This window comes from Balearica regulorum, chromosome 1 (assembly GCF_011004875.1).
Source record: "Balearica regulorum gibbericeps isolate bBalReg1 chromosome 1, bBalReg1.pri, whole genome shotgun sequence".
In the NCBI taxonomy this organism is placed as follows: domain Eukaryota; kingdom Metazoa; phylum Chordata; class Aves; order Gruiformes; family Gruidae; genus Balearica; species Balearica regulorum.
Genome location: NC_046184.1, coordinates 92,012,443 through 92,033,112, shown reverse-complemented (window position 1 = coordinate 92,033,112; position 20,670 = coordinate 92,012,443). Strand labels below are relative to the sequence as shown.

General features: G+C 39.6%; 1 protein-coding gene across 1 annotated transcript in view; it reads right to left on the bottom strand.

Moving 5' to 3' along the window:
• The window catches only part of CFAP44 (cilia and flagella associated protein 44), a 46,789-nt gene that overhangs the window by 10,332 nt on the left and 15,787 nt on the right, over positions 1-20,670 (bottom strand). Inside the window, exons 12-25 of the mRNA XM_075755573.1 lie at positions 20,389-20,483; positions 17,625-17,834; positions 16,591-16,701; positions 14,734-14,886; positions 11,933-12,151; positions 11,304-11,449; positions 10,137-10,407; positions 8,115-8,170; positions 7,516-7,678; positions 7,050-7,180; positions 5,926-6,119; positions 5,350-5,515; positions 4,224-4,401; positions 459-962 (exon numbers count right to left, since the gene is read on the bottom strand). Of these exons, the coding sequence (XP_075611688.1) occupies positions 459-962; positions 4,224-4,401; positions 5,350-5,515; positions 5,926-6,119; positions 7,050-7,180; positions 7,516-7,678; positions 8,115-8,170; positions 10,137-10,407; positions 11,304-11,449; positions 11,933-12,151; positions 14,734-14,886; positions 16,591-16,701; positions 17,625-17,834; positions 20,389-20,483 (2,597 nt within the window). The remainder of the gene's footprint in view (positions 1-458; positions 963-4,223; positions 4,402-5,349; positions 5,516-5,925; positions 6,120-7,049; positions 7,181-7,515; positions 7,679-8,114; positions 8,171-10,136; positions 10,408-11,303; positions 11,450-11,932; positions 12,152-14,733; positions 14,887-16,590; positions 16,702-17,624; positions 17,835-20,388; positions 20,484-20,670) is intronic.

Sequence of the window (20,670 nt, the reverse complement as noted above, 5' to 3'; positions counted from 1 at the left end):
AAGCTTTTCCACGACAAAACATTTTGGTTACTCTCCTTTGTAACTTTTCTAATTCTAGAAAATCATTTTTGAGACCAAAGTGTCAGGGCTACGGTTATTTAAAAGCTGAGAACATCATGAATCTACAAAGTTGTAGTGATGCTCCTTCTTTTCCTCTTCATCACTTTTCAAGTAATTTCTAACATTTTACTTGTCTTTTTTGGCCACTAAGCTCCTGGTTTCATAGAACAATCAATAAGAAATCTAAGATCTGTTTTTCAAGTGATAGTCAGCACACAGGTCACAGTTAGGGATTTATACCGATTTACACTGTAAATTTGCACCAGATGATAGCATTTTCCTAAATTTTGGAAAGGCAAGAGTAGCTGCAATCCTGAGACAGAAGGAAGGGATTTTGGTTTTATTTCTGAGGCAGTGAGATTGTTCAATCTGAAAAAAAATAACTTTTGATTTCCTACCTGTTTAATCAAGGTCTCCTGCAAGTATAAGTTTTTTATCATCTCCCTCTTAAAAATTTCCAGTTCCATTTCTGTTGGCTCTGACTTCTCGATCTCAAAAACCTTTCGCTGCTCTGTGACCACAGATGATGCTGTTTTCACCAGGCGTGCACCTGCAGCCTGTGCCATGGGGTCAGTCTCTTTAATGGAAGGAGCTCGGAGAAACCTATACCTAAATGCACGAGATGAGAGAGACCCTTCCAATTGTTCCTGGAGCTTTGCCTTGGCCTCCTGCTCCTCTTTGAACTTCAGAAGGATGTCACTGTCATGCTCAAATTTTTTTTCTGGAACCTCATCTGGGTGTAACTGAGGGATCAGGGGAAGAGGGAGACGTTCTGATAAATCCAAGGCTGCCTGTATTGATTTCAATTCTTGCACTAAACACTTGATTTCATCAATAACAGAAACCTTGAGATCCCGCAAAGACATGATCTCTTTGTTCATATTCACTTTCCTCTTATGGATCTGCAAAGGAGAAACAATTTTAGTAGGATTCCCTAGGAACACTGACATAGTACGTAGTCTTCCCCAACAAAAGTAATCATTAAGAGGCTTGTCATACTGACTTTCCTTCTTTTCATATTAGTTTTCTTTTCTGTACCATCTCCACACATTAGCATTTTTAAACAACTGTCTTTAAGTCTGCATGTGGTTTTAAAATCTTTGGAACCACCTTTCTTCCTCTCCTTCACAGCAAATAGCAAAGGTGTAAGAAGGGAAATGAGGATTCCCCATTCTCTCAGTTCCTGACTTGATTGTGAGTTTCTTGACATGAGATGTTGCACCAGTGCAGAAAGGAGACAGAGGCTGTGAAAATAAGCTGTGGCTTTTAGAGGATTAGACATTTGGGCTGTCTCTCATAAATACAGAGAGTATTTCCGCTTTGATATATGGCCCTCTTTTCAGGCATATAAGACAAATAATACACTAACAAAAAGAAAATTAGATCTCTTTCAGTATTTTGTAAAGCAAGTAAGACAAAAGAAAATCACCTGAGAGGACCTTTACTGTACACACTACCAAATGCACAGCTGTGCAGAAATCTAGACTTCTTTGACCTAGTCACTGAAACAAAACTGTTATCTCATATAACCTCAAAGTTACTGAAGCAGTCCTCCACAAATGTAGGTTTTGGAAGGCAGATGAGATCTTATCTTTTATACGTGACAGTGAAGCTGAAATCACAACTACTGCAGGTAGTTAGAAGTGGAACAAAGTTCTGAATTTTCAAAGTATGGTAGATAGCGATATTAAGAGCAAGAAAGTAATATTTTTTCAGATGCTTTTGGATTTCATAAAAGCCACTGGATGTCCAAAACAAATTCTCTCCAGGCCTACCAGCAATCCAGAGTCCCAAAGTCAACTCAGAAAACTTTGGCATCAGCTGAATATTTTTTCTCCAACTCAAGATGAAGATCCACTAACCTGTAAAGTGACACTTATACATCAGCTCCAAGAGGTGGGAATTAAACAGCCAAGTGCAGCAAAACCTATTTGTAACAACTTTACATCTTGCTTGGCCTGTAGGCAGACATCAGTAATAATTCTATATACAGAATTCGGTAATAATAATTCTGTTCAACATCATTAATTATGTGGATGACAGGACAAAGTGTACCCTCAGCAAGTGTGCAGATAATGAAAATTGGGAGGAGTGGCTGATACACCAGTGGGTTGTGCTGCTGTCCAGAGGGGGAGGCTGGAGAGATGGGCAAAGTCCTGCATCTGGGGAGGAATAACCCTATGCACCAGTATGTGCTGGGGGGCTGACCAGCTGGAAAGCAGTTTTGCAGAAAAGAACCTGGGGGTCTCGGTGGACACTGAGTGGCCCATAAGCCAGCGATGTGCCCTGGTGGCAAAGAGGGCTAAGAATATCCTGGGCTGTATTAGGGAATGCCACCACAGGTTGCGGGAGATGATCCCTCCTCAGCACTAGCAAGGTCACAGCTGTAGTGCTGTGTCCAGTTCTGAGCTCTCTAGTACAAGAGAGAAATGGCACTAGTGGAGACATTTCAGCGAAGGGCCACTAAGACGATTAGGGGACTGGAGCATCTCTCATATGAGGAAAGGCTGAGAGAGCTGGGACTGTTCAGTTCTGGAGAAGAGAAGGCTCAGGGGGAGATCTCATCCATGTATACAAATACCTGAAGGAAGGGTGCAAAGAGGATGGACCCAGGCTCTTTTCAGTGGTGCCCAGTGACTGGCAAGAGATGGGCACAAAGTGAACACAGGAGGTTCCCTCTGAACATCAGGAAATGCTTTTTTACTGTGAAGGTGACTGAACACTGGCACAGATTGCCGAGTGAGGTTGCGGGGTCTCCATCCTTGGAGACATTAAAAAGGCATCTGGACATGGTCCTGGACAACCTGCTCTAGATGGCCCTGCTTGAGCAAAGGGTTTGGACTAGATTACCATCAGAAGTGCATTCCAACTTCAATCATTCTGTGATTCTATGACAAGGAGATGCTGTATTAATTTACTCTTTTCATATGAAATAATAATCAAATGTGCTCTAACATTAATATAATTGGCAAAAACTTCTCTGATCTTTATAAAAGAAAACAACCCTATACACCAGCCATCTGAAGAGCCATCTGAAGTAACTGGAATTCATCTGTATAACCTGGAATTTACAACAAGAACTATTCCCTTTGTTTGTATTGGCTTGTCCTACTGAGTTAGGTTAATCACTGGGTATCTAGTAACATCAGCACCACAATGAAGTACTGGAGCCCAAGCATGAGATTAAAATGATCCAGCAAATCCCCTGAGACTGTAGCATTGCTTCTGTAATGCTTAGACCTCGCAAAAAAACAAAGCAACCCAGCCTAGAGGGTGCCTGAGATTAGGCATGAGGATAACACTGGAGAAGATTCAGGGTCACTGAGAATATAAATTACACTTCACCAGACAAAGATAAACCATGCAGTGAAGAGGCTCCTCTGTCAGAAAGCAGGGCAAGAAATAAGTCTCCCTACCAAAAAGCAACTAGAGAGTTCCAAGTTCAATAGATATATTTCCTCATTGTTCTTTCAGCTAAAGAAATTTGTCCCTCTCTTGTACTCCAGCCCAATAAAATGAAAAACAGTTCCTATAAGAAGAAGGATGGGGGGAAAGAAGTCACAAGGAAAGCAACAAAGATACTGCACAACATCTGGCTTCTTGTGTCATTGTAGTTAAAAGACATGTGGTAGCTGTAGGAGTCCTATCACAGAAAGGTGGCTCCAAAAGGCCTGGTTTCTCAGGAAGATTCCAATGCTTAGTACCCAGAAACAGTGATTGCCAAAGTGCAAATATGGAGCAGCCACACTAGAAACACCTGTCCTTGCTCCCATCCCTGTTTTTGTAAAGGTATTTCATGGCAGGGGGTATTAAGCTCATGTTTTAAGGAAAGCATACCAGTTAGTAAATGATAAGACTTTTTTAAGAATTCAAAGAGACAGATGTTCCTGCTGAAGTTCTAGAAAACGTAAATTCTCTTTCTCATTTAAAAAGAGTCAGCTGAGAGTTATCCTGGATTGATTCAGGTTTGAGTTTGGTGAAGCACTAACAGTTCAGAGAAAGGCTGATTTGTAAGTAACGTTGACTCAACAGAGTCTGTCCTTCAAGGCCTCTTCCCACATCCTCTTTAATTTCCTTTCAAAAAATGTCTTCAGTGACTAATACACTATTCTCCTGCCCCCTAAAAGGGAGAAATATATGCATCAATGAATCAGTTTACATACCAACACTTCCAGGGATGTAAGCTGCATCAACTTCTTCTCAGTGTTCATATGCTTGTGTTCAGGGACTCTGTAGTTAGCAGCAGTCTTCAGCTTATAACATCCCATATTTTCCTGTGCTTCTCTGATGTCCTCAACATCCTTGGGATTCTCATAGTCATCACTTGGTTTGCTCTTGTATCTGGTAAGTACAAAACAAAGCTGAACTTTAAGACAGAAAGCATACAGATGAACAAACAAGGTCATTTCATACCTTCTGATTTCTACAGCAAGGCTTGGGAGCAACCTAGGGATCAAGAATCACATGCCTCTTTCAGAAACCAGTGGCTACTTTGAGGAGAATATCCTTCAACATTTGAACAAAAACCTCAGATTATTTTTTGATCCCCAAAAAACTCTTATAACATAGCCATGGGACAGGTTAAAGCTCTACACTTGGACCGAGTTCTGGGTTTAGTGAGTACATGCTGCGCTCAGTCTCAGGGAGCCGTGTGTCAACACTCCACCAGCCTGCAGCACAGAATATGTGATCCAACTCTATATTGTTAAACACTTAATAACCTTAAAATGCCTTGTACTCGGAACTCTACATTGGTCTCATTCCCTGTCACTCATCTCCTAATGAAGAACTTCTGTACTTCCATGAGGATTCAAAGATGTCTTGTCCCCCTTTCTTGACTCTCAAGATAAAGATCAGCATGCAGCATGAAGGCATATCATAAACACTCACATAATGGCCATGATGTTAGCACAACTGACCTAACCCAGCTCTTACAGCATCTGCTCTACATGGTGCTGGCAGGGTTAACTGACAGTTGACTGTAATGGTCTAGGTGTCCCTCAATCATGATCAATTTAGACACCTCTTTACTCCCTACCTGAAAATGCAGCTACCTAGCTGAATTCAAGTTTTCCAATATTTTAGAAGAACCACAGAAACTAACTGAAAGAGTTTAATGCTCTCTTGAGACTCAGAGATACATGAAAACTCATCTATTTTAGTTACAACCATTAGGAATATAAACAACGAGGCAAAGAGATTATAGTGCCATATGACAGCTAAAGAGCATTACTTGACCTCAGACAAGAAGCAGAACTAAAAGGGCACAGAGTCCAATTCAAGACTCACAATTCATCCCACTCTGCCTTCCTCTTCATGATCTTAGCTTTCACCTTGTCATATTTCTCAACAACTCTTCTGATTTGCTCACGTTTGCTTTCTATATAACGTGTGGCTGACTTTCGGACCTCTGATGTCTTCAGCTTTTCAGCCTCAGCCTCGAAAACTGTAGTACCTGGATCAAAAAATAACCATGTGAAGATGTAGATACCGTGCAGCACAGTGCAGTCGTCTCAGCTACTGGAAACACCCTGGGATGGCTCCTGTAGAGCTGGTGTCAATCAGTATAGTTCCACTGCAGTGGATGTTCTGAACATATTCAGGTTCTTTGACTTGAGTCTTAGTAACGTTCTACCCACAGAGTTGACAGACAATTACTGACATCATTGACCTAAACATGGAAAACTCTGTGTGTGTTACTATGTATGTAGGTACTAAAAAAACCATACCATAGTTATATTTCTTTACCTGTACCTAAAGAAATTATAATTTCTTTAGCTTGGACTCAGGAAAACAAACTGAGATGAAAGACAGAAACCATATTACTGATAAGGTTTAAATGGTCATCATTAACCCTGTGCGTACGCCTTGTCTCTTTGACGATCTCCCTTTTTTCTGCTTGTTTCCACGCCTGTTTAAGTACTGTCCTTTTCCATGATGGACGTTCCTTATCTTGGTAGTATTTCTCAGACATTGCTAGAAGTCTGTAGGTGGAAATCTGATGATTGCTTTGAATAGCATGAACAACAACACTGTCAAATTCCAGTGAGTCCCGAAACCTGAAAAGCCAAATTAGACAAAACCATCTGATGTCAGTAGGCACAACCTGTCCTTTTGGTCAAGGAAAAAAGAAAGTTTACTAATTGCACATACAATCATTACATGTAAATTCAGAAGTCAGTAAGTAATGGCATGATGACATCTGACACTCTCTGTTGACTTTTATCCAATCGAGGAGTGGACATGCTCAAGAACAAACATATTAACACCTCTCCCAATAGTGAAACTTCCACCAGGTTCTTCATGAGAATATCTTTCATCTTCCATGAAGGACTGACTAAAAACATGTTCACTCAAGTCTTTTTCCCAGCCACGCACTCTGTGTGCCTAAGGTGCTTTTGTTATTGTGTATTATTTCTATTGTGTATTTATTTTTAGGAATTCATCTTTTGCTATATACTTAGATTTAAGAAAACCAACCCAAAATGCACCTTGTGCTTAAACTTGTCTTCTTGAGAAAGTTAATTTCATAACTAAACTGTATAGGGAACATTGTGTTAGCAATTACACTAAAATACCTGACGGACATGTAACGTGCCTGAAAAACAGGGGTTCATTTCATAGGTTGTTCTTTAAAGTTCCAGTAAGACTTCTTGGTTCTTACTGAACTTACTGGCAAAAACCCAGGCAAACTTAGTCTCAATGCCTCCCCCAGACCAGTGTTCTTCACATAGAAGTGAATCAGAATGAAGCTACTTCCTTGATTTGCATATCTGAATTTGTACCAAAGATTCAAAAGTAAGTGCACCCAATATCAATATATACTCTTGTGTATGTTCCAAGTAAAATAAGAACAGAATCATAACAGAACAGAAGAAATATTGATTATATAAGGGGAAAAAAAGAAATCACATTCTTTTTCCTTGTGGCAGGTACAACTTTGTAAATGATAAGCCCCATGCAAGGTCAGAAGGAGGAGTGGTACTTACTGATTTTGTAGTTTCTGCAGTCCAATCAAGTGTTTCTCATGCTCCCAAGCCAGCTCTTTTTGCACTAACTGGATTCTCTGTGCTGTCTGCCTATCCAGCTCCTCCAAGATCCTATGGTCCATCTCATACTGCTGCAGAAAGACAGAAAACCCAGCATCACATTATCTTGGCCACTAGATTTTGGTAATAAATATTTTTGCCTGGGTGCCAGAGTTCCATGAACATCAACACAATTCTTTATTTCAGGAGCTATTCGGATCTCCACAGAGAACCGCTTTTTTTTCCCCACATGCTTCTTAAATGGCACAAATCATTAGCTGTGATTCAGAAGTCCCGGCAAATTATATATTCATAGAACTACCTTAATCCGAAGGGTTGGACATCTTTGGCCCCAACACATCAGGTAGCAACTTTCTAGAAGAAGGTGCCTCTAAATGTAAATGATCCTTTTGAAAACCAGATGTACCTCTCTGTGCAGCTGCATGTGCTTGGGCAACTCCTGATTCTTTTGAAGAAGAAAAAGAAACTCATGCCTCAATGCAATTAACTCCTCTCTTTTCTTCTGTTTTTTTTCTTCAGCTTCCTTCATTATCCGTTCATACTCCTTTTTCTGCTTGACTTCCTCAATGCTGAAAATACATGAAAAAGGAAATGGTGTTATCTCAATGGAAGAGAGAAAAGATTACAGGTTATGTAACCTTCTAGATTTCCTTGACAGCCTTAAACTCCCAGTGAACTCAATGGCTCTGAAGGTAACTTAGAAAGGAATCAACTTTCTGTATATTTGTAAAGTCCTAACATCACAGGGCTTTGACCTTGACCTTGTATTGTCTCTGTAGTCTGAAGTTAAGTAAATCTCAGAGTACCATATTTGAATTACTACCACAGAAAAGTAGATGAAATGGAGAGAAAGGCTGAAAAAACTTTGTGTGTAACAAGGAAACAACCCAAATCCAGGCTGATCAACTTCTCCCTCCTCTTAGGAGGCAAAAAGAAATACGTGGTCTGAAGAAAGAGCTACTAACACTTGAAAATCTCTTTCATCATTATCCAAGCATGTCTTACTTGTAGGCATTGGGATCCTCAATATCTTCAGTAGCCTTCTCCTTCTCAAGACCACTCTGGAATAAAAATGTTGTCTTGCATTTAAACAAGCAATAATAGTTTCAACAGACAATAAAGCTTTTACAAACACTAAGACAGAGCTCTCACTGCCTCTCACAAAACCAAAAGAAACCTTCGTGATCAATATTGATATACAGGCCTTAAATATCAGGTTTTAATATTTCAAGAACAGAAAGCAATTAAGTTGGTTTACATGTAAAAGAACTAATAAAGCATAGTTCTTAGGGACAGAGAACAGAAATCCTATATCATCCTCACCAACACTAACCGTTACATCATTGCTTGTCCTAACTTCACTCTGTCCCCTAACATCTTTGTTTCTCTACCCCTCAAACCCAATTCTCTTGTCCCTCCCCTCACTGCCAGGTTGACAAGAGACAACATATCCTGAGCTAATTCCAAGTTAGATGTGTAATTCATCTGGTTTGCTTCTTCTGACTGCATAATGGGTTCACAATTATTAGCTGTGAAGAATGACAGATGGATGGACACTGCAGTCACACAAGCCTCATTTCCCTAGGCAGTCGTGCTCTAAAAAAAGAGGGAGGTCTATCACCTTACGGTGAATACAGTCATACTAAATGATCTGTAATTTAACTCAATTAGTTTCAGAGGATTTGTATTTGATTGTCTAAGAATCCCATTAAGTTTAATGAAGATGGAATTTTTAAAATCTTACACATGACTTAAAACTAGAACAGATATTTAATGAAGATATACTTTGATAAGGGAAAAACTCTATTAGGATGGTCATTAAGCAATGATACGAGCCTGAACAATAGAAATTGACCATAAAGATCTTTATATAGACCTACTTAGATATTCAAAATAATAAAATTGTATATATATGCTTTATAATTTTATATTAATCACTACTTGTAATACTGGAGCTAGCAAAGCTCTGATATCACAGGTTCCAATCATTCACTTAGTTTAAGAAAAAAATTTTGAGTCTATTCTTAGTGCTATGTATTCTTGTGATATTAGCAAAAAATTCCAACTAGTTGTGAACTATTTAACTAAATGACCAAACCCACAATTTCCTCTCCATCTCCCTTGCCAAGCATCTTTCAAAAAGTAGTTACAAACTAATATTAAAAAATATTTAAAAGTTGAATATTTTATGTTGACCCTTTTAAGATTTTTAAACTGTACTGAATGTATATCTACTTCAAAATTCATTGTGCTTGATAGCACTTCTTTACTCAACAGGTCTCACTGCTTCTTTCAAGTTATATTTGTTTAATTCAGGCATTCAAGAGATTTTTAAAATATGTATAATTTCGAACAATTCAATGAAGTCTGAACATTTTTAGTGTATTCTGTATTATCAGAACTGTTATCGACTTCCAGTGTCATCTATTCAAACATGTTAAAGGTGATGAGCTCTACAGTGATTACAGAATACCTGGAAAATCATTACTGCTATTGCTGTCCAAGAGTGAAAGAGCAATAGGACCAGCATCATGCTGTGCTATTCTGCAAATTTAAAAAAATCTAACTTGTGAATTGTATATGAATGGTATATAGATGCACTGAGAAACTACACATTTGGTATTATCCAATATTATTTCTAGAATCCTCATCCAGAGCAGAACCATACCTACTGGAATTAAACCCAAGACATGTATTAAGTATGACAGATCCTTGTGGTTCTTTCATTCTAGGAATGTGCATGATTAAACCCTTGAGTGGGAAAAGACTAGTAGAATATTACATATGAACAGCACATACTATGCTTGTTTGGAGAAAAACAAAAAAAAACATTCATAAGGAACAATGCAGTCATAGTGCCTATTTATTAGGGAATATTTCACAAGAGGTCTTCTTCCAAATTGTTTGGGAAGCCTCAGCTGTTGCTATGAAAGATCTATGATGCCAAATAATCGAACTGGATTTTGCCCACTTGCAGTAGCTTCATTATAAATAGACCTAAATCGGTGAAAGAGGGTAGCAACTTACCCTAGGAGAGGGGATTTTGGCTTTTAGCTCTTTGTGAACATCCTCTGGAGACAAGATGTCGAAAGTAAAAATGTTTCCATCTCCACCACAGGTAATCAGAAACCTATCATCATAACTTGAACAGATCCCCTGGATCTGGCCATAATCATTGTCATGTATATTGAAAGACCAGTATTCCTTCAGGGCATTCACTGAGAGGTCTTTATCCTGGAGAGGATAAACACGCAGTGCACCATTCTGCATCCCACAGAACATCAGTAGTCTGCTGGTACTGTCAAATAAGCAATGAGAAACAGTAATAATAGGCAACTTTTAACAAGTAAGGCCACAGCTCAAAATGTGATACTTCTTTAGAAGAGCTAATCTATCTGAATAAATGTAGCCTTCCCAAGTTTGTAGGCTGGGAGCAAAGTATTTGGACCATTTAAAGTATGTGTGATACCACTACAAACTTCCAACTAACTGGCTGCTCAGAAATGTTCCAGCATTTGCTGGGTATTATGGAACTGGTCTCAGCCTGGAATTGTGCAGCGTAGCAGACACCAAGTTCAGAGCTAGAAAAACAGTTTCCCCTCCCTGCTCCCCATCTAGTAGAGATGATGGTGAATGCCGCCAGCTGACAATTAAAGCCTGAACTAAACCTGCTTCCTTAGATGCAGATCATACCTAACCTTACAGGGAATCTAATATTGGAATTATGAAAATATTTTACCCTTTCCATTCATACAGTTCACAGAATGTCCTGAGAAGCCTGTATTCTTTGCACAAGAGGGATGGACTGATCGTTCCGTGTTCTCCTTGAGGGCTAACTGTGTCCCTCTTTTTGCTAACTACCAAAAAGAACTGCTGTTCTGACGATTAGCAGAGACTTCTAATGGGTCTCCTGGAGATCTACAATCTAGGATGTTTGAGCCCTAATCAGTACTTAATTAGAAATCAGATATTTTAATCTTTGAAGGGCTTTTAAAATTATTGTCAGACACAGTGCTCAACTGTGTCCATTAGCAATTTTAATTGAAACTTAGTGTCATGAAAACCATAGAGAGTTCCTTCACACTACAGTTGACCCACAATTAAAAAGGGACAAAGCAATGTACCATCCTCCCTTCCAAGTTCAATTTCATCAAGCTTTATCATAAAGCTAACTGTTACACTACAGTGTTTTACCAGAAGGAGATTTGGTGGATGGGATTGTTGTCAGTGTCCTCAATAGGAATTACTTCAAAGGGTTCATCTTGCCTGTTTTCAGGGTCGTCTTGGTGATCATTTGAGGAGAATTCACAATGATAGAGGAACCCTGAATCATATCCACCCTGAAGAGGAGAAGGACCATAAAGAAATGGTAACTAAAGAACACTGAAGCAGCTGACCAGGTAAATGCAATTTTCAGAATTCTTCCTCTTCTTAAGGATCTACTATAGGTTAGAAAATGTTACTTCCAAACATCTAGAGATTCTATTCACCCACAGAGAAAAATCTATCATGATCACTGGCATTACAAGCTGCCCTATCAGTATGTTAATATTCTACCTTCTGCTTGTGAGGGAACAGCTTAGTCTTTGTGCCCATTCAGGCATCACCAGGAAGTGTACCTATTGGAAATTTACTGAACAATCTGAATTGGAGTGACACTACTGATTTACTTCATAAAGACCACTGAAACTATCAAGTATGAAGGGGATTCCATGTTCTAGAGATAGCAGGTTTCAAATAATCAGTTTTCTAAGGCTCCCAGATGTGAAGGGAAGGTTGCCAAATCTTGCAAATCCATCAACATGAAGTAAAAATTTATTTACCAAGGAAAGCCAAAATTTTCCTGGTGCTGAATAAAACCCACAGAGGATGGGACTGGGCTCCTCTGGTACGTAGAGAGGTGGCAATGGCTCTTCTTTGGGTTCCTCTTCAGGTTCTTCTTCTAACTCCTTTCCCATCTCCTGTTGCTGCTTTATCCATTCAAGCTTTGCTTTCTCCTTCTCTTGCTTTTTTTTCTCTCTCAGTGCAATCTCCTCTTCCAGCTATTACAACAAGCAGAGAAACATGGAGACATGAAACCAAGGCACTCCATTCATTACTGCCTGAAGGAGTCTCATAAATGCAATCCAAGGTGGTGCTTGTGTTTAGATACAGAAGATCTGTATAAAAAGACTGGGTGGAGAATGGATTGAGAGCAGCCCTGAGGAGAAGAAAGACTTGGGGGTGTTGGTGGATGAGAAGCTCAACATAAGCCAGCAACGTGCACTTGTAGTCCAGATAGACAACTGTATACTGAGCTGCATCAAAAGCAGCGTGACCAGCAGGTCAAGGGAGGTGGCTCTGCCCCTCTACTCTGCTCTCCTGAGACCTCACCCGGAACATTGCGTCCAGCTCTGGGGCCCCCAACATAAGAAGAACATGAAGCTGTTGGAGCGAGTCAGAGGAGGGCCACAAAGATGATCAGAGGGCTGGAGCACCTCTCCTATGAAGACAGGCTGAGAGAATTGGGGCTGTTCAGCCTGGAGAAGAGAAGGCTCCAGGGAGACCTTATAGCAGCCTTCCAGTACCTGAAGGGGGCCTACAAGAAAGCTGGAGAGGGACTGTTTACAAGGGCATGTAGTGATAGGACAAGGGGTAATGGCCTTAAGCTGAAGGAGGGTAGATTTACACTAGATATTAGGAAAAAATTCTTTATTATGAGGGTGGTGAGGCACTGGAAGCCCAGAGAAGTTGTGGATACCCCCTCCCTGGAAGCGTTCAAGACCAGGTTGGATGGGGCTTTGGGCAACCTGGTCTAGTGGAGCATGTCCCTGCCTGTAGCACAGGAGTTGGAACTAGAGGATCTTTGAGGTCCCTTCCAACCCAAACCATTTTATGATTCTACTATCTAGAAAAACCTCTTTTCTTTCAACTAAGCAGACATCAACCAGACTTCTATTTCCAGTGGAAATGCCTCCATTTCCCTCCTCCGAAGTATTTTAACTCATGGTCCTTTGAAACAGAAACCATTCTGCATGAGAAGCAGGCTTCAGCATTTCCTCAGAGAGATTATTCCCCATATTAACCACTATTAGCATACTACTTCTGCAGAACTCCTAAGCCCTGTCCACTGCCTGCCCAGGAGAAAGGAAAATACTGGAATGCTGAACTCAGATTCCCGAGTTCTAATGCAACATTGATGTAAGGTAAAAAGAGAAGCTGTAATGGACTTCACTTCTTCTGAACAACGAAGGGAAGATATTTGCGGATTTGTAACACTTTAAAACCCCCTTTCCATTCAAGCCTACTTTAGCATAAACAAATATCAAACATTCTCTAAAACAGGATCTTCCTAAGAAGATATTAGATAGCAAATTATAGAGAAAGGTCTGGAAAGGATCTCAAAAGAGCATTCTTTTGTCTGAAAGCAGAATCAGGTAAACCTTTAATATTATCAGCCAATGTTTGTCTGACCTACCCTTTAAAAAGTCTGCTATGGGGACTCTACAGCCAATGCAAACTATTCCAGTGCTTCACCACCCTTACTGTTAGAAATCTTTCCTTACATCTTATCTAAAATATCCTTGTTGCAACTTATTAATTACTCTGTTTTTTCTCTAGGAATAGATCAATAATTAATATTCTTTCTCTCTGTAGAAACCTTTTTTTATTTTTAAAGATTTATAGTGTCTCCCAATGACATTATTCTCTTTTGACTAAAAAACAAACAAACAAACCCAAAACCAACAAAACTCCACACACATTCTTTCAAACGTTCCTCACAAAGCATGCTAGCTTTGTGATCATTCTTGTGGCTCTTCCTGTGAAAAAAACAACAACAAATCTTTCTCCTGAATACTAACTTCCTCATAGTTTTAACAAGAAATGACGCTTTGCCTGACATTCAGTAATGCACCACTCGGAAGACAAGAGCAGTTAATAGGGAAAGCAGAGAAACCACAGGTTAAGAATAGAATCAGAGAGGCTGCTGTATTGTGGTGGATTGAAAATGGGACTGAGAGCCTGCTCAGTGCCTAACATCAGCTTGCTCTTTTAGTTTCACAAAATTAACTAAAGCTGAGAGCTGGTATAACTCTTTTCCTTTGGCCCCACGTATCTTCCAAAATGCTGGTTCTCATTCAGAAATAAACTCCAAACCTTTAAAGTTATTACAAATTAAAAACAAAATGAAACAAAAAATCCCACAAAAACCCACAAAAAACCCAGAAATATATAACTGCTATTAAAAAAAAAGTTTCATGTTTGCCTCAAAGTGACCGCATGGGTGTTTTATGACTGTTCAAAGAGATTTCCTACAGGGCTAACATCAACCACAAGAAATACATTTTTTCTGAAGATTACTGAAATGAAAATACATGAAGAACTAACGTGCTTTATTGCCTTTCCCTTTCACTAATGCTATCTTTTAATTATAATCAAAATGCACATCATGCTTTCAGTGTGATGTATGTTCTATTTGAATAAACAAACAACAACTTGTCATTTCAAATGCTGTAACTCAGCCACAGAGGGACTCTCCCTGACCTTCCCCTTCAGGAAGCCTAGCAAAAATCCTATGATGCACTATAGGGACAGAAATCTCTGGCACATGAAGGACATGAAATTCCTCCACAGGAGACTTTACCTTCATTCGGGATTTAATACTATAAAAATGGAAGTACTGCGTTGGTAGGGTTTTTATTTGATAGGTGGACACTGTATCCTGTTCACCAGGGAGAGGGGCAGGAACCTGGAGAGCAAAGCCATTCTCACAAAGGATGAGCAGCGTGCTCGTCACCTGTACAAAAAAACAAAAAAAATACAAGTATAGGGCAAATGTATACATGGAATTGAGAGAAATGGGAAAAATTTAGTCAGACAATGCATAGGCACAAAGCCAAGCTCCAGCCAGGAGGCAGTAACTCTAACTGTGCTCTTATTTAACTGGACACTTTTAAATGGACATCAGAAATCAGCGAACTTCTTTTATACTATGTATCCTAGGCAAAGCTAAGAAATTGAAGAAGTCCTTGCCATATATAAACCAGCTATCATTCTGACACTGTCCAGCTTGGAAGCAGCATGATGATCTTTTGGGAGTTTGATTAAATTAAAGGATGGATCTGACTCAAAAGTTAGGAACTGAGGGGTTTTTTTGATAATTCCTTGAAAGTTCATACATTTCTATACTAATAAATCCCTTATAACTTTAAGACTGGGCTCAGAATCTTGCCAAATGCTATCTAGCTTTGAGTTTGTTCTTTGCTGGTACTTGCCAGGTCCTTTAAAATACAGTTAGGAAGAATAGGCGAGCTAACGGTAACAATTGTTTAGTGTTTTGAGATTTTAAAAGGCAAATCTGTATTTAGTTTCATTTTTTAAAGTGACCTAGAGAACAGAGAGAGGCTTATTTTATCTGACCTATCACTAAAAATGTGCAAAGGAGGCATATTAGAGTTGCTATGGAAACTTTAACTAGAAATGATATGGTTCTTATGTCTATAAAATGTCAGCTTACAAATGCATTCATTACATGTATAGTATTTAATCACCAAGATGTTTTTTCTAAAAGAGAAAAAAAGTAGCATAACACTCAGATACTTGTGTTTAGTAAGCATTCATATCTAGTAGTGGAGACCTGATACCAGTAGACAAAATTATTCAGAGGGAACCTAATGTCAAAGACACGATGAGTACTTTTTTAGTAAGTAGGAGTACCTTGTCCTCAAGGAAAGGACTCAAAATGTAACTGTGAGGTCAAGATTTGTCATTTCTGTGGTAAGATAGAGTTCATACCAGCAAGAGTTCTTTTGTCAACACAGTTTTTATCAGTTCCCATGAACAAGCAATAGTAGCTACATTTTGCCACTGTGCACCAGCGTAACATTATCATGCTGGCCACTTTGTCAGCGTCTAAACAGAATGCACAATTTCCCTTCTAAATAAGAATGCTTGGACCAACCAAAATTTCAGATTTTACTGTAATATTTTAAAAGTTTTAAAATATTAACAAGAATCTATTTGACTATGTCACTGACACACTTCAGACACAGAGTACGAATTCCAAGAAGCACCCAAAAGCTTTCTTAATGCGGTCTGAAAGCTTTGCAAAAGCCTGTTTTAATATGGGCAAGAGCACAGGCAATAATGCTCAAATAACTCTTATCAGAGACGACTAAGACCTTCCAAAAGCAAAGGCATAGGCTTGTTTCTTCAAGGCAGGAACTCAAAAAGTTGAGCAAAATTTTGTGCTTTGCATATGTTTCTACTCTTTAGACATATTTTGGACTTTGGATAATAAAGTGACTGAACCAGAGATACAGCTACACAGAACCTGTCATTCTGAAGCAGCATGAAGAACAAAGTAGCAAAACATACTTTGCATTGTGTACAGAGAGCATGGCTAGGGTCATGGATCTTAATTTATTTTCATTGGAAGTTCTTTTCAAAATGACATTTTAATACTGTAGGGAAGGAAAGAAAACAAACATGCATTACTCACATGAGAAGGTGGAGACCACTGTAGTGCCTGAACAGGCCCAGGGACACAGATGAATCCAATTGGCTTGTATTCATCTTCAACAGCAAAAAAGAAAACAGTTTTGTCTTTACTCTGAGGGAAAAAAACCCAAAGATGATGACCAAATCAAAGCTGACCAAAAATTTGAAAGACTGTAAAGCACTTTATGACATAAACACATACTTCAAATGTTTTGTGGCTCAGCAGGGGGACTTACAAGTGCCTTGGAACTTAGAATTGGATTTCCATGATGATTACAGGGAGGAAATAAAAATCCTGCCCTCTTTGCTCCAGGGCCCTGAGTGCACCCATAGCCCTTAATTGCCCTGATGGGCCTCACCTGACATCCCCAGCCATGAGCTTTCTGCCCATTGCACCAGGAGCTCCTTTAAAGCTCAGGCTCAGGCCTGATTTTTCAGATGAGACAGCACAGGCTCCCCGGATAACAAGAAAATCCAGAACTGGTGCACAACAGCTTAATCCTGCATTAAGTGAAATGCATGGCGATTCAGCTCAAGGAACACATAACTGCAAATGCACTGATCATGGCTGAAGGCTAGCTTTTAAAAAAGAGAGACCACATTGACTGGAAATCATGTCAAAGACTAGGAGGCACGCTGACAAACCAACTGGCCAATCCTGTTGTAAAGCCAAGCAGTGCTGGGGAGCAGCTGGTGTGCTGCCAAGGTGGCAGCACAGACTTGCTTTTACTAATTCCAAGACACTACTAAACTAATTCCAAAATGAACCAAATCCATCTTCAAAGGGGATTACAGTATTCACACTAAACAGTCCAGTAATTCACAAAATGAATTGTATGAATTGCACGGTTGCTTTCCTTCAGAAAACAAACGTGAGTGCAAACAGATCCTTCCCTTCCCCAGGCACTGCAGAGAACTACAAGAAGCAATCAACAGCAGTAACAGAAGTAGAACTGTGTTGTCAGCAAACAAGCCTTACATTATCTCTTTAAATAATCTCTGTGTTTGTGGCTCAATAAAAATAACCATACATACCCCTGTGGCAAGCACATCTCCATTTCGTTCATATGCCAAGGCTGTAACTGCAGTAGCATGAGGCTTGAAAGCTTGTTTCAGATTTCTCTCTGCATTCTCTCTATTGGTCTGTCCTGCAAGAACGGGCAGTCCTTTGGGATCATAAACTTCAATTATGCGGACAACACCATCTTCAAACCCCACAGCAATTAGACCTCCTTTAGGATTTACCTTTTGAGTGGAAGAATGAAGAAAAAAAATAAATAACAGTGTATATCTGAGAGCTTAGAATAAGAATCTGCATGGCACATGCTCTGGTGTTAATCTGTAACTCATCTTAACATGGAAGTTTTGCTAAAGCACAAAGAATGTTTCATACACAGGAAATGTTGTTTATTCTAATACACTGCCATAAAGGGAGTGGGAGGACTAGGGGTTATTTTTTGGTTTGGATTGTTTTGGGTTTTTTTACTCATAACATGCCATTGAGATTGGAAATGTTAATGAGGATGTGGTTGTAATGTCTGAAGGAGAGGTAATTCATACTGATATACAAATATATCAGTACCTTCTTAAGGAGAAGAGTTAGAACTCAAAAAAGGAATTATTCTATTACCCTGAATATAATATTGAGCATCAAATGTGAGTATGATTTTTGAAGAGGTGAGGGCACCTACTTGGGTCTGGCTGACTCCATGTAAAGTACAGTTGTCAACAGGGATAGCTACTTGAGATGGAAAGAGGAGGCTGTGGGGTCTTTACCATAGGCCCTGTAGGTAAGCCAATTGCTGACAATGTAGACAGGCTTGAACTGTGAGTGAGAAGAGCTAGCAGAAACAGGCCTGTATTTTAGCTGGATCTAGCTGGGCTTGCAGATTTAGCTGGTATTAGCTGTACATGGTAGTGTCTTGAAGTGATTTACAAGCTGAGCCAGTTCCAGACATGGCACAGATCAATATTAATGCATACCAGAAATGGGACCAGAAGGAGAATTAATGTGTGAAGAGATGAGAGTGAATGGATAAGCTCTGTGAGCAATTGGCAAAAGTATGCTCTTAGGCATGAAAAGGTTTCTTGTTCAGAAGGGAACTGGGAGTAACTGTCTTCCCATTATCTGGGGAGATCAGCCCATGATGTCTTATCTTAAAAAGCCCCTCTATAATAAGTAGGTGTACGAAAGCATTGCTCAGTAAATGACCAAGTGGAGTCACTCATGGACTTCAAATTTACGGCTCTGTGTTTGACTTCCTTCATTAATTCCGTATCTTTCCTCTACTAGGCATCCAGCACTCCAGATATGGCCTCCCCAGTGCTGAGTAAGGAGGAAGGATCACCTCCCTCAACCAGCTGGTAATGCCTGCCCTTCCTAATGCAGCCCAGGATGTTGTTGGACTTCCTTGGGTGCATTGCTGGCTCATGGTCAGCTTGGTGTCCCCTAGGATCCCACAATCCTTCCTCTGCAGAGCTGCTTTCCAGCTGGTAGGACCCCATGCGGTACTGGTGCCTGGAGTTATTCCTACCCAGATGCAGGACTTTTCATTTTCCCTTGTTGAATTTCATGAGATTCTCCTCAGCCCAATTCTCCAGCCTGTCCAAATCCCCCTGAATGGCCACACAACCCTCTAGAGTACCAGCCACTCTTCTGAGTTTTGTATCATCTGTGAATTTGCTGAGGGTGCATCTGTTCCAGTGTCCAGGTAACTCATGAAGAATATTGGCACCCATAGTGACTCCTAGGGTACACAGCTAGAGACTTGCCTCTCACCGGGCTTTGTGCTGCTGATCACTCCCCCTCTGGGGGCCCAGCCATTTAGGCAGTTTTAAATCCCTGTCACTGTTGACTTATCTAAACTGTTGCTAGCTTGCCTATGAGGATATTATGGTATACAGATGCTTCAAAGTATGTTGGATAAAATTTTCTTAGATTAATAGCACAGATTTTCAAATACATTTGAGTACCTGAATCTACGTATAAGTATCTAATGGGATTTTAAATGCAGCTAGATAGACTAAGTACCCTTGATTTTTCAAATTGTGTTTAGTACCAACGTTTGTAAAACTGAACTGAGTCAGTTTTGTAATGCTGTACAATTTATTGTGGCAGTCAGCTTACCTCTTGAATGTACAGGTCATCACCTAACAGCATCCCTGTAAGTCTTCAAGGCCAGAATTATAAGAGCACTGTCCCAGTGTAACCCTTGGCTTGGAAATTCAAGTAAGAACTTTCCGCCATAAATTTGCTTATAATTAACCCACCGGGCTTATTATGTTCCCTCAGAACATAACTAGACACTATTTTAATTAAAATTAGCAAATATGTCTAAAAGTGATAGACTCCACATTCCACAAATGATCAGTTCTGGCAACAGGTTTTTATGATTTATCTCCAAATGTTGTGGATTGTCTGGGCTGTCATTTCAAAATGTGTTAACTAATTCATGTTAATTGATAATTACTCTGCGTGGGTTAAATAGAAGCTGTTAGTCTATAAACTAAGACTACTTCCTGGGACTGCACACTGAGATCTGATTTTAAAATCTCAGGAAGATGCAAAGTAGGATACCCGATAATCCACAGTAAAGTCAAACTGTACGCATCCTATATATACATATATATATACACACACACACTATTCCACAAACTTATATATACATACTACTACAGTAAATTCCACTGGGGCCTAACAGTGACTTCTTTCAGGTCTTGTATGGTGAGCAACTTTCTTGATGCTGGCAGGCTTATAGACCCCTTATGAATTTTTGTTAACACACATGCAATAACTCACAACACGAGGTGCCCATGTCAGTGCTGTTCCTCCTTGTTTAAACTTAATTTCAAGCAGTTGACTGTTGCTGATGAAATCATAGATACGCACTGACCCTGCGTGGAAAGGAAGACAGTAAGAATTTATGTCTTGCAACGTCACTTACATTTTAAGATTTATGGAGAAATGTCTATTTATTTGAATTAAAAGCTGGATAGAATGTTATTAATTTTTCTCTTTGAGTATCAAATGCCCACCTGGAAAAACATGACTGGTGGTTACAGAATACCACAGCTAGCATGG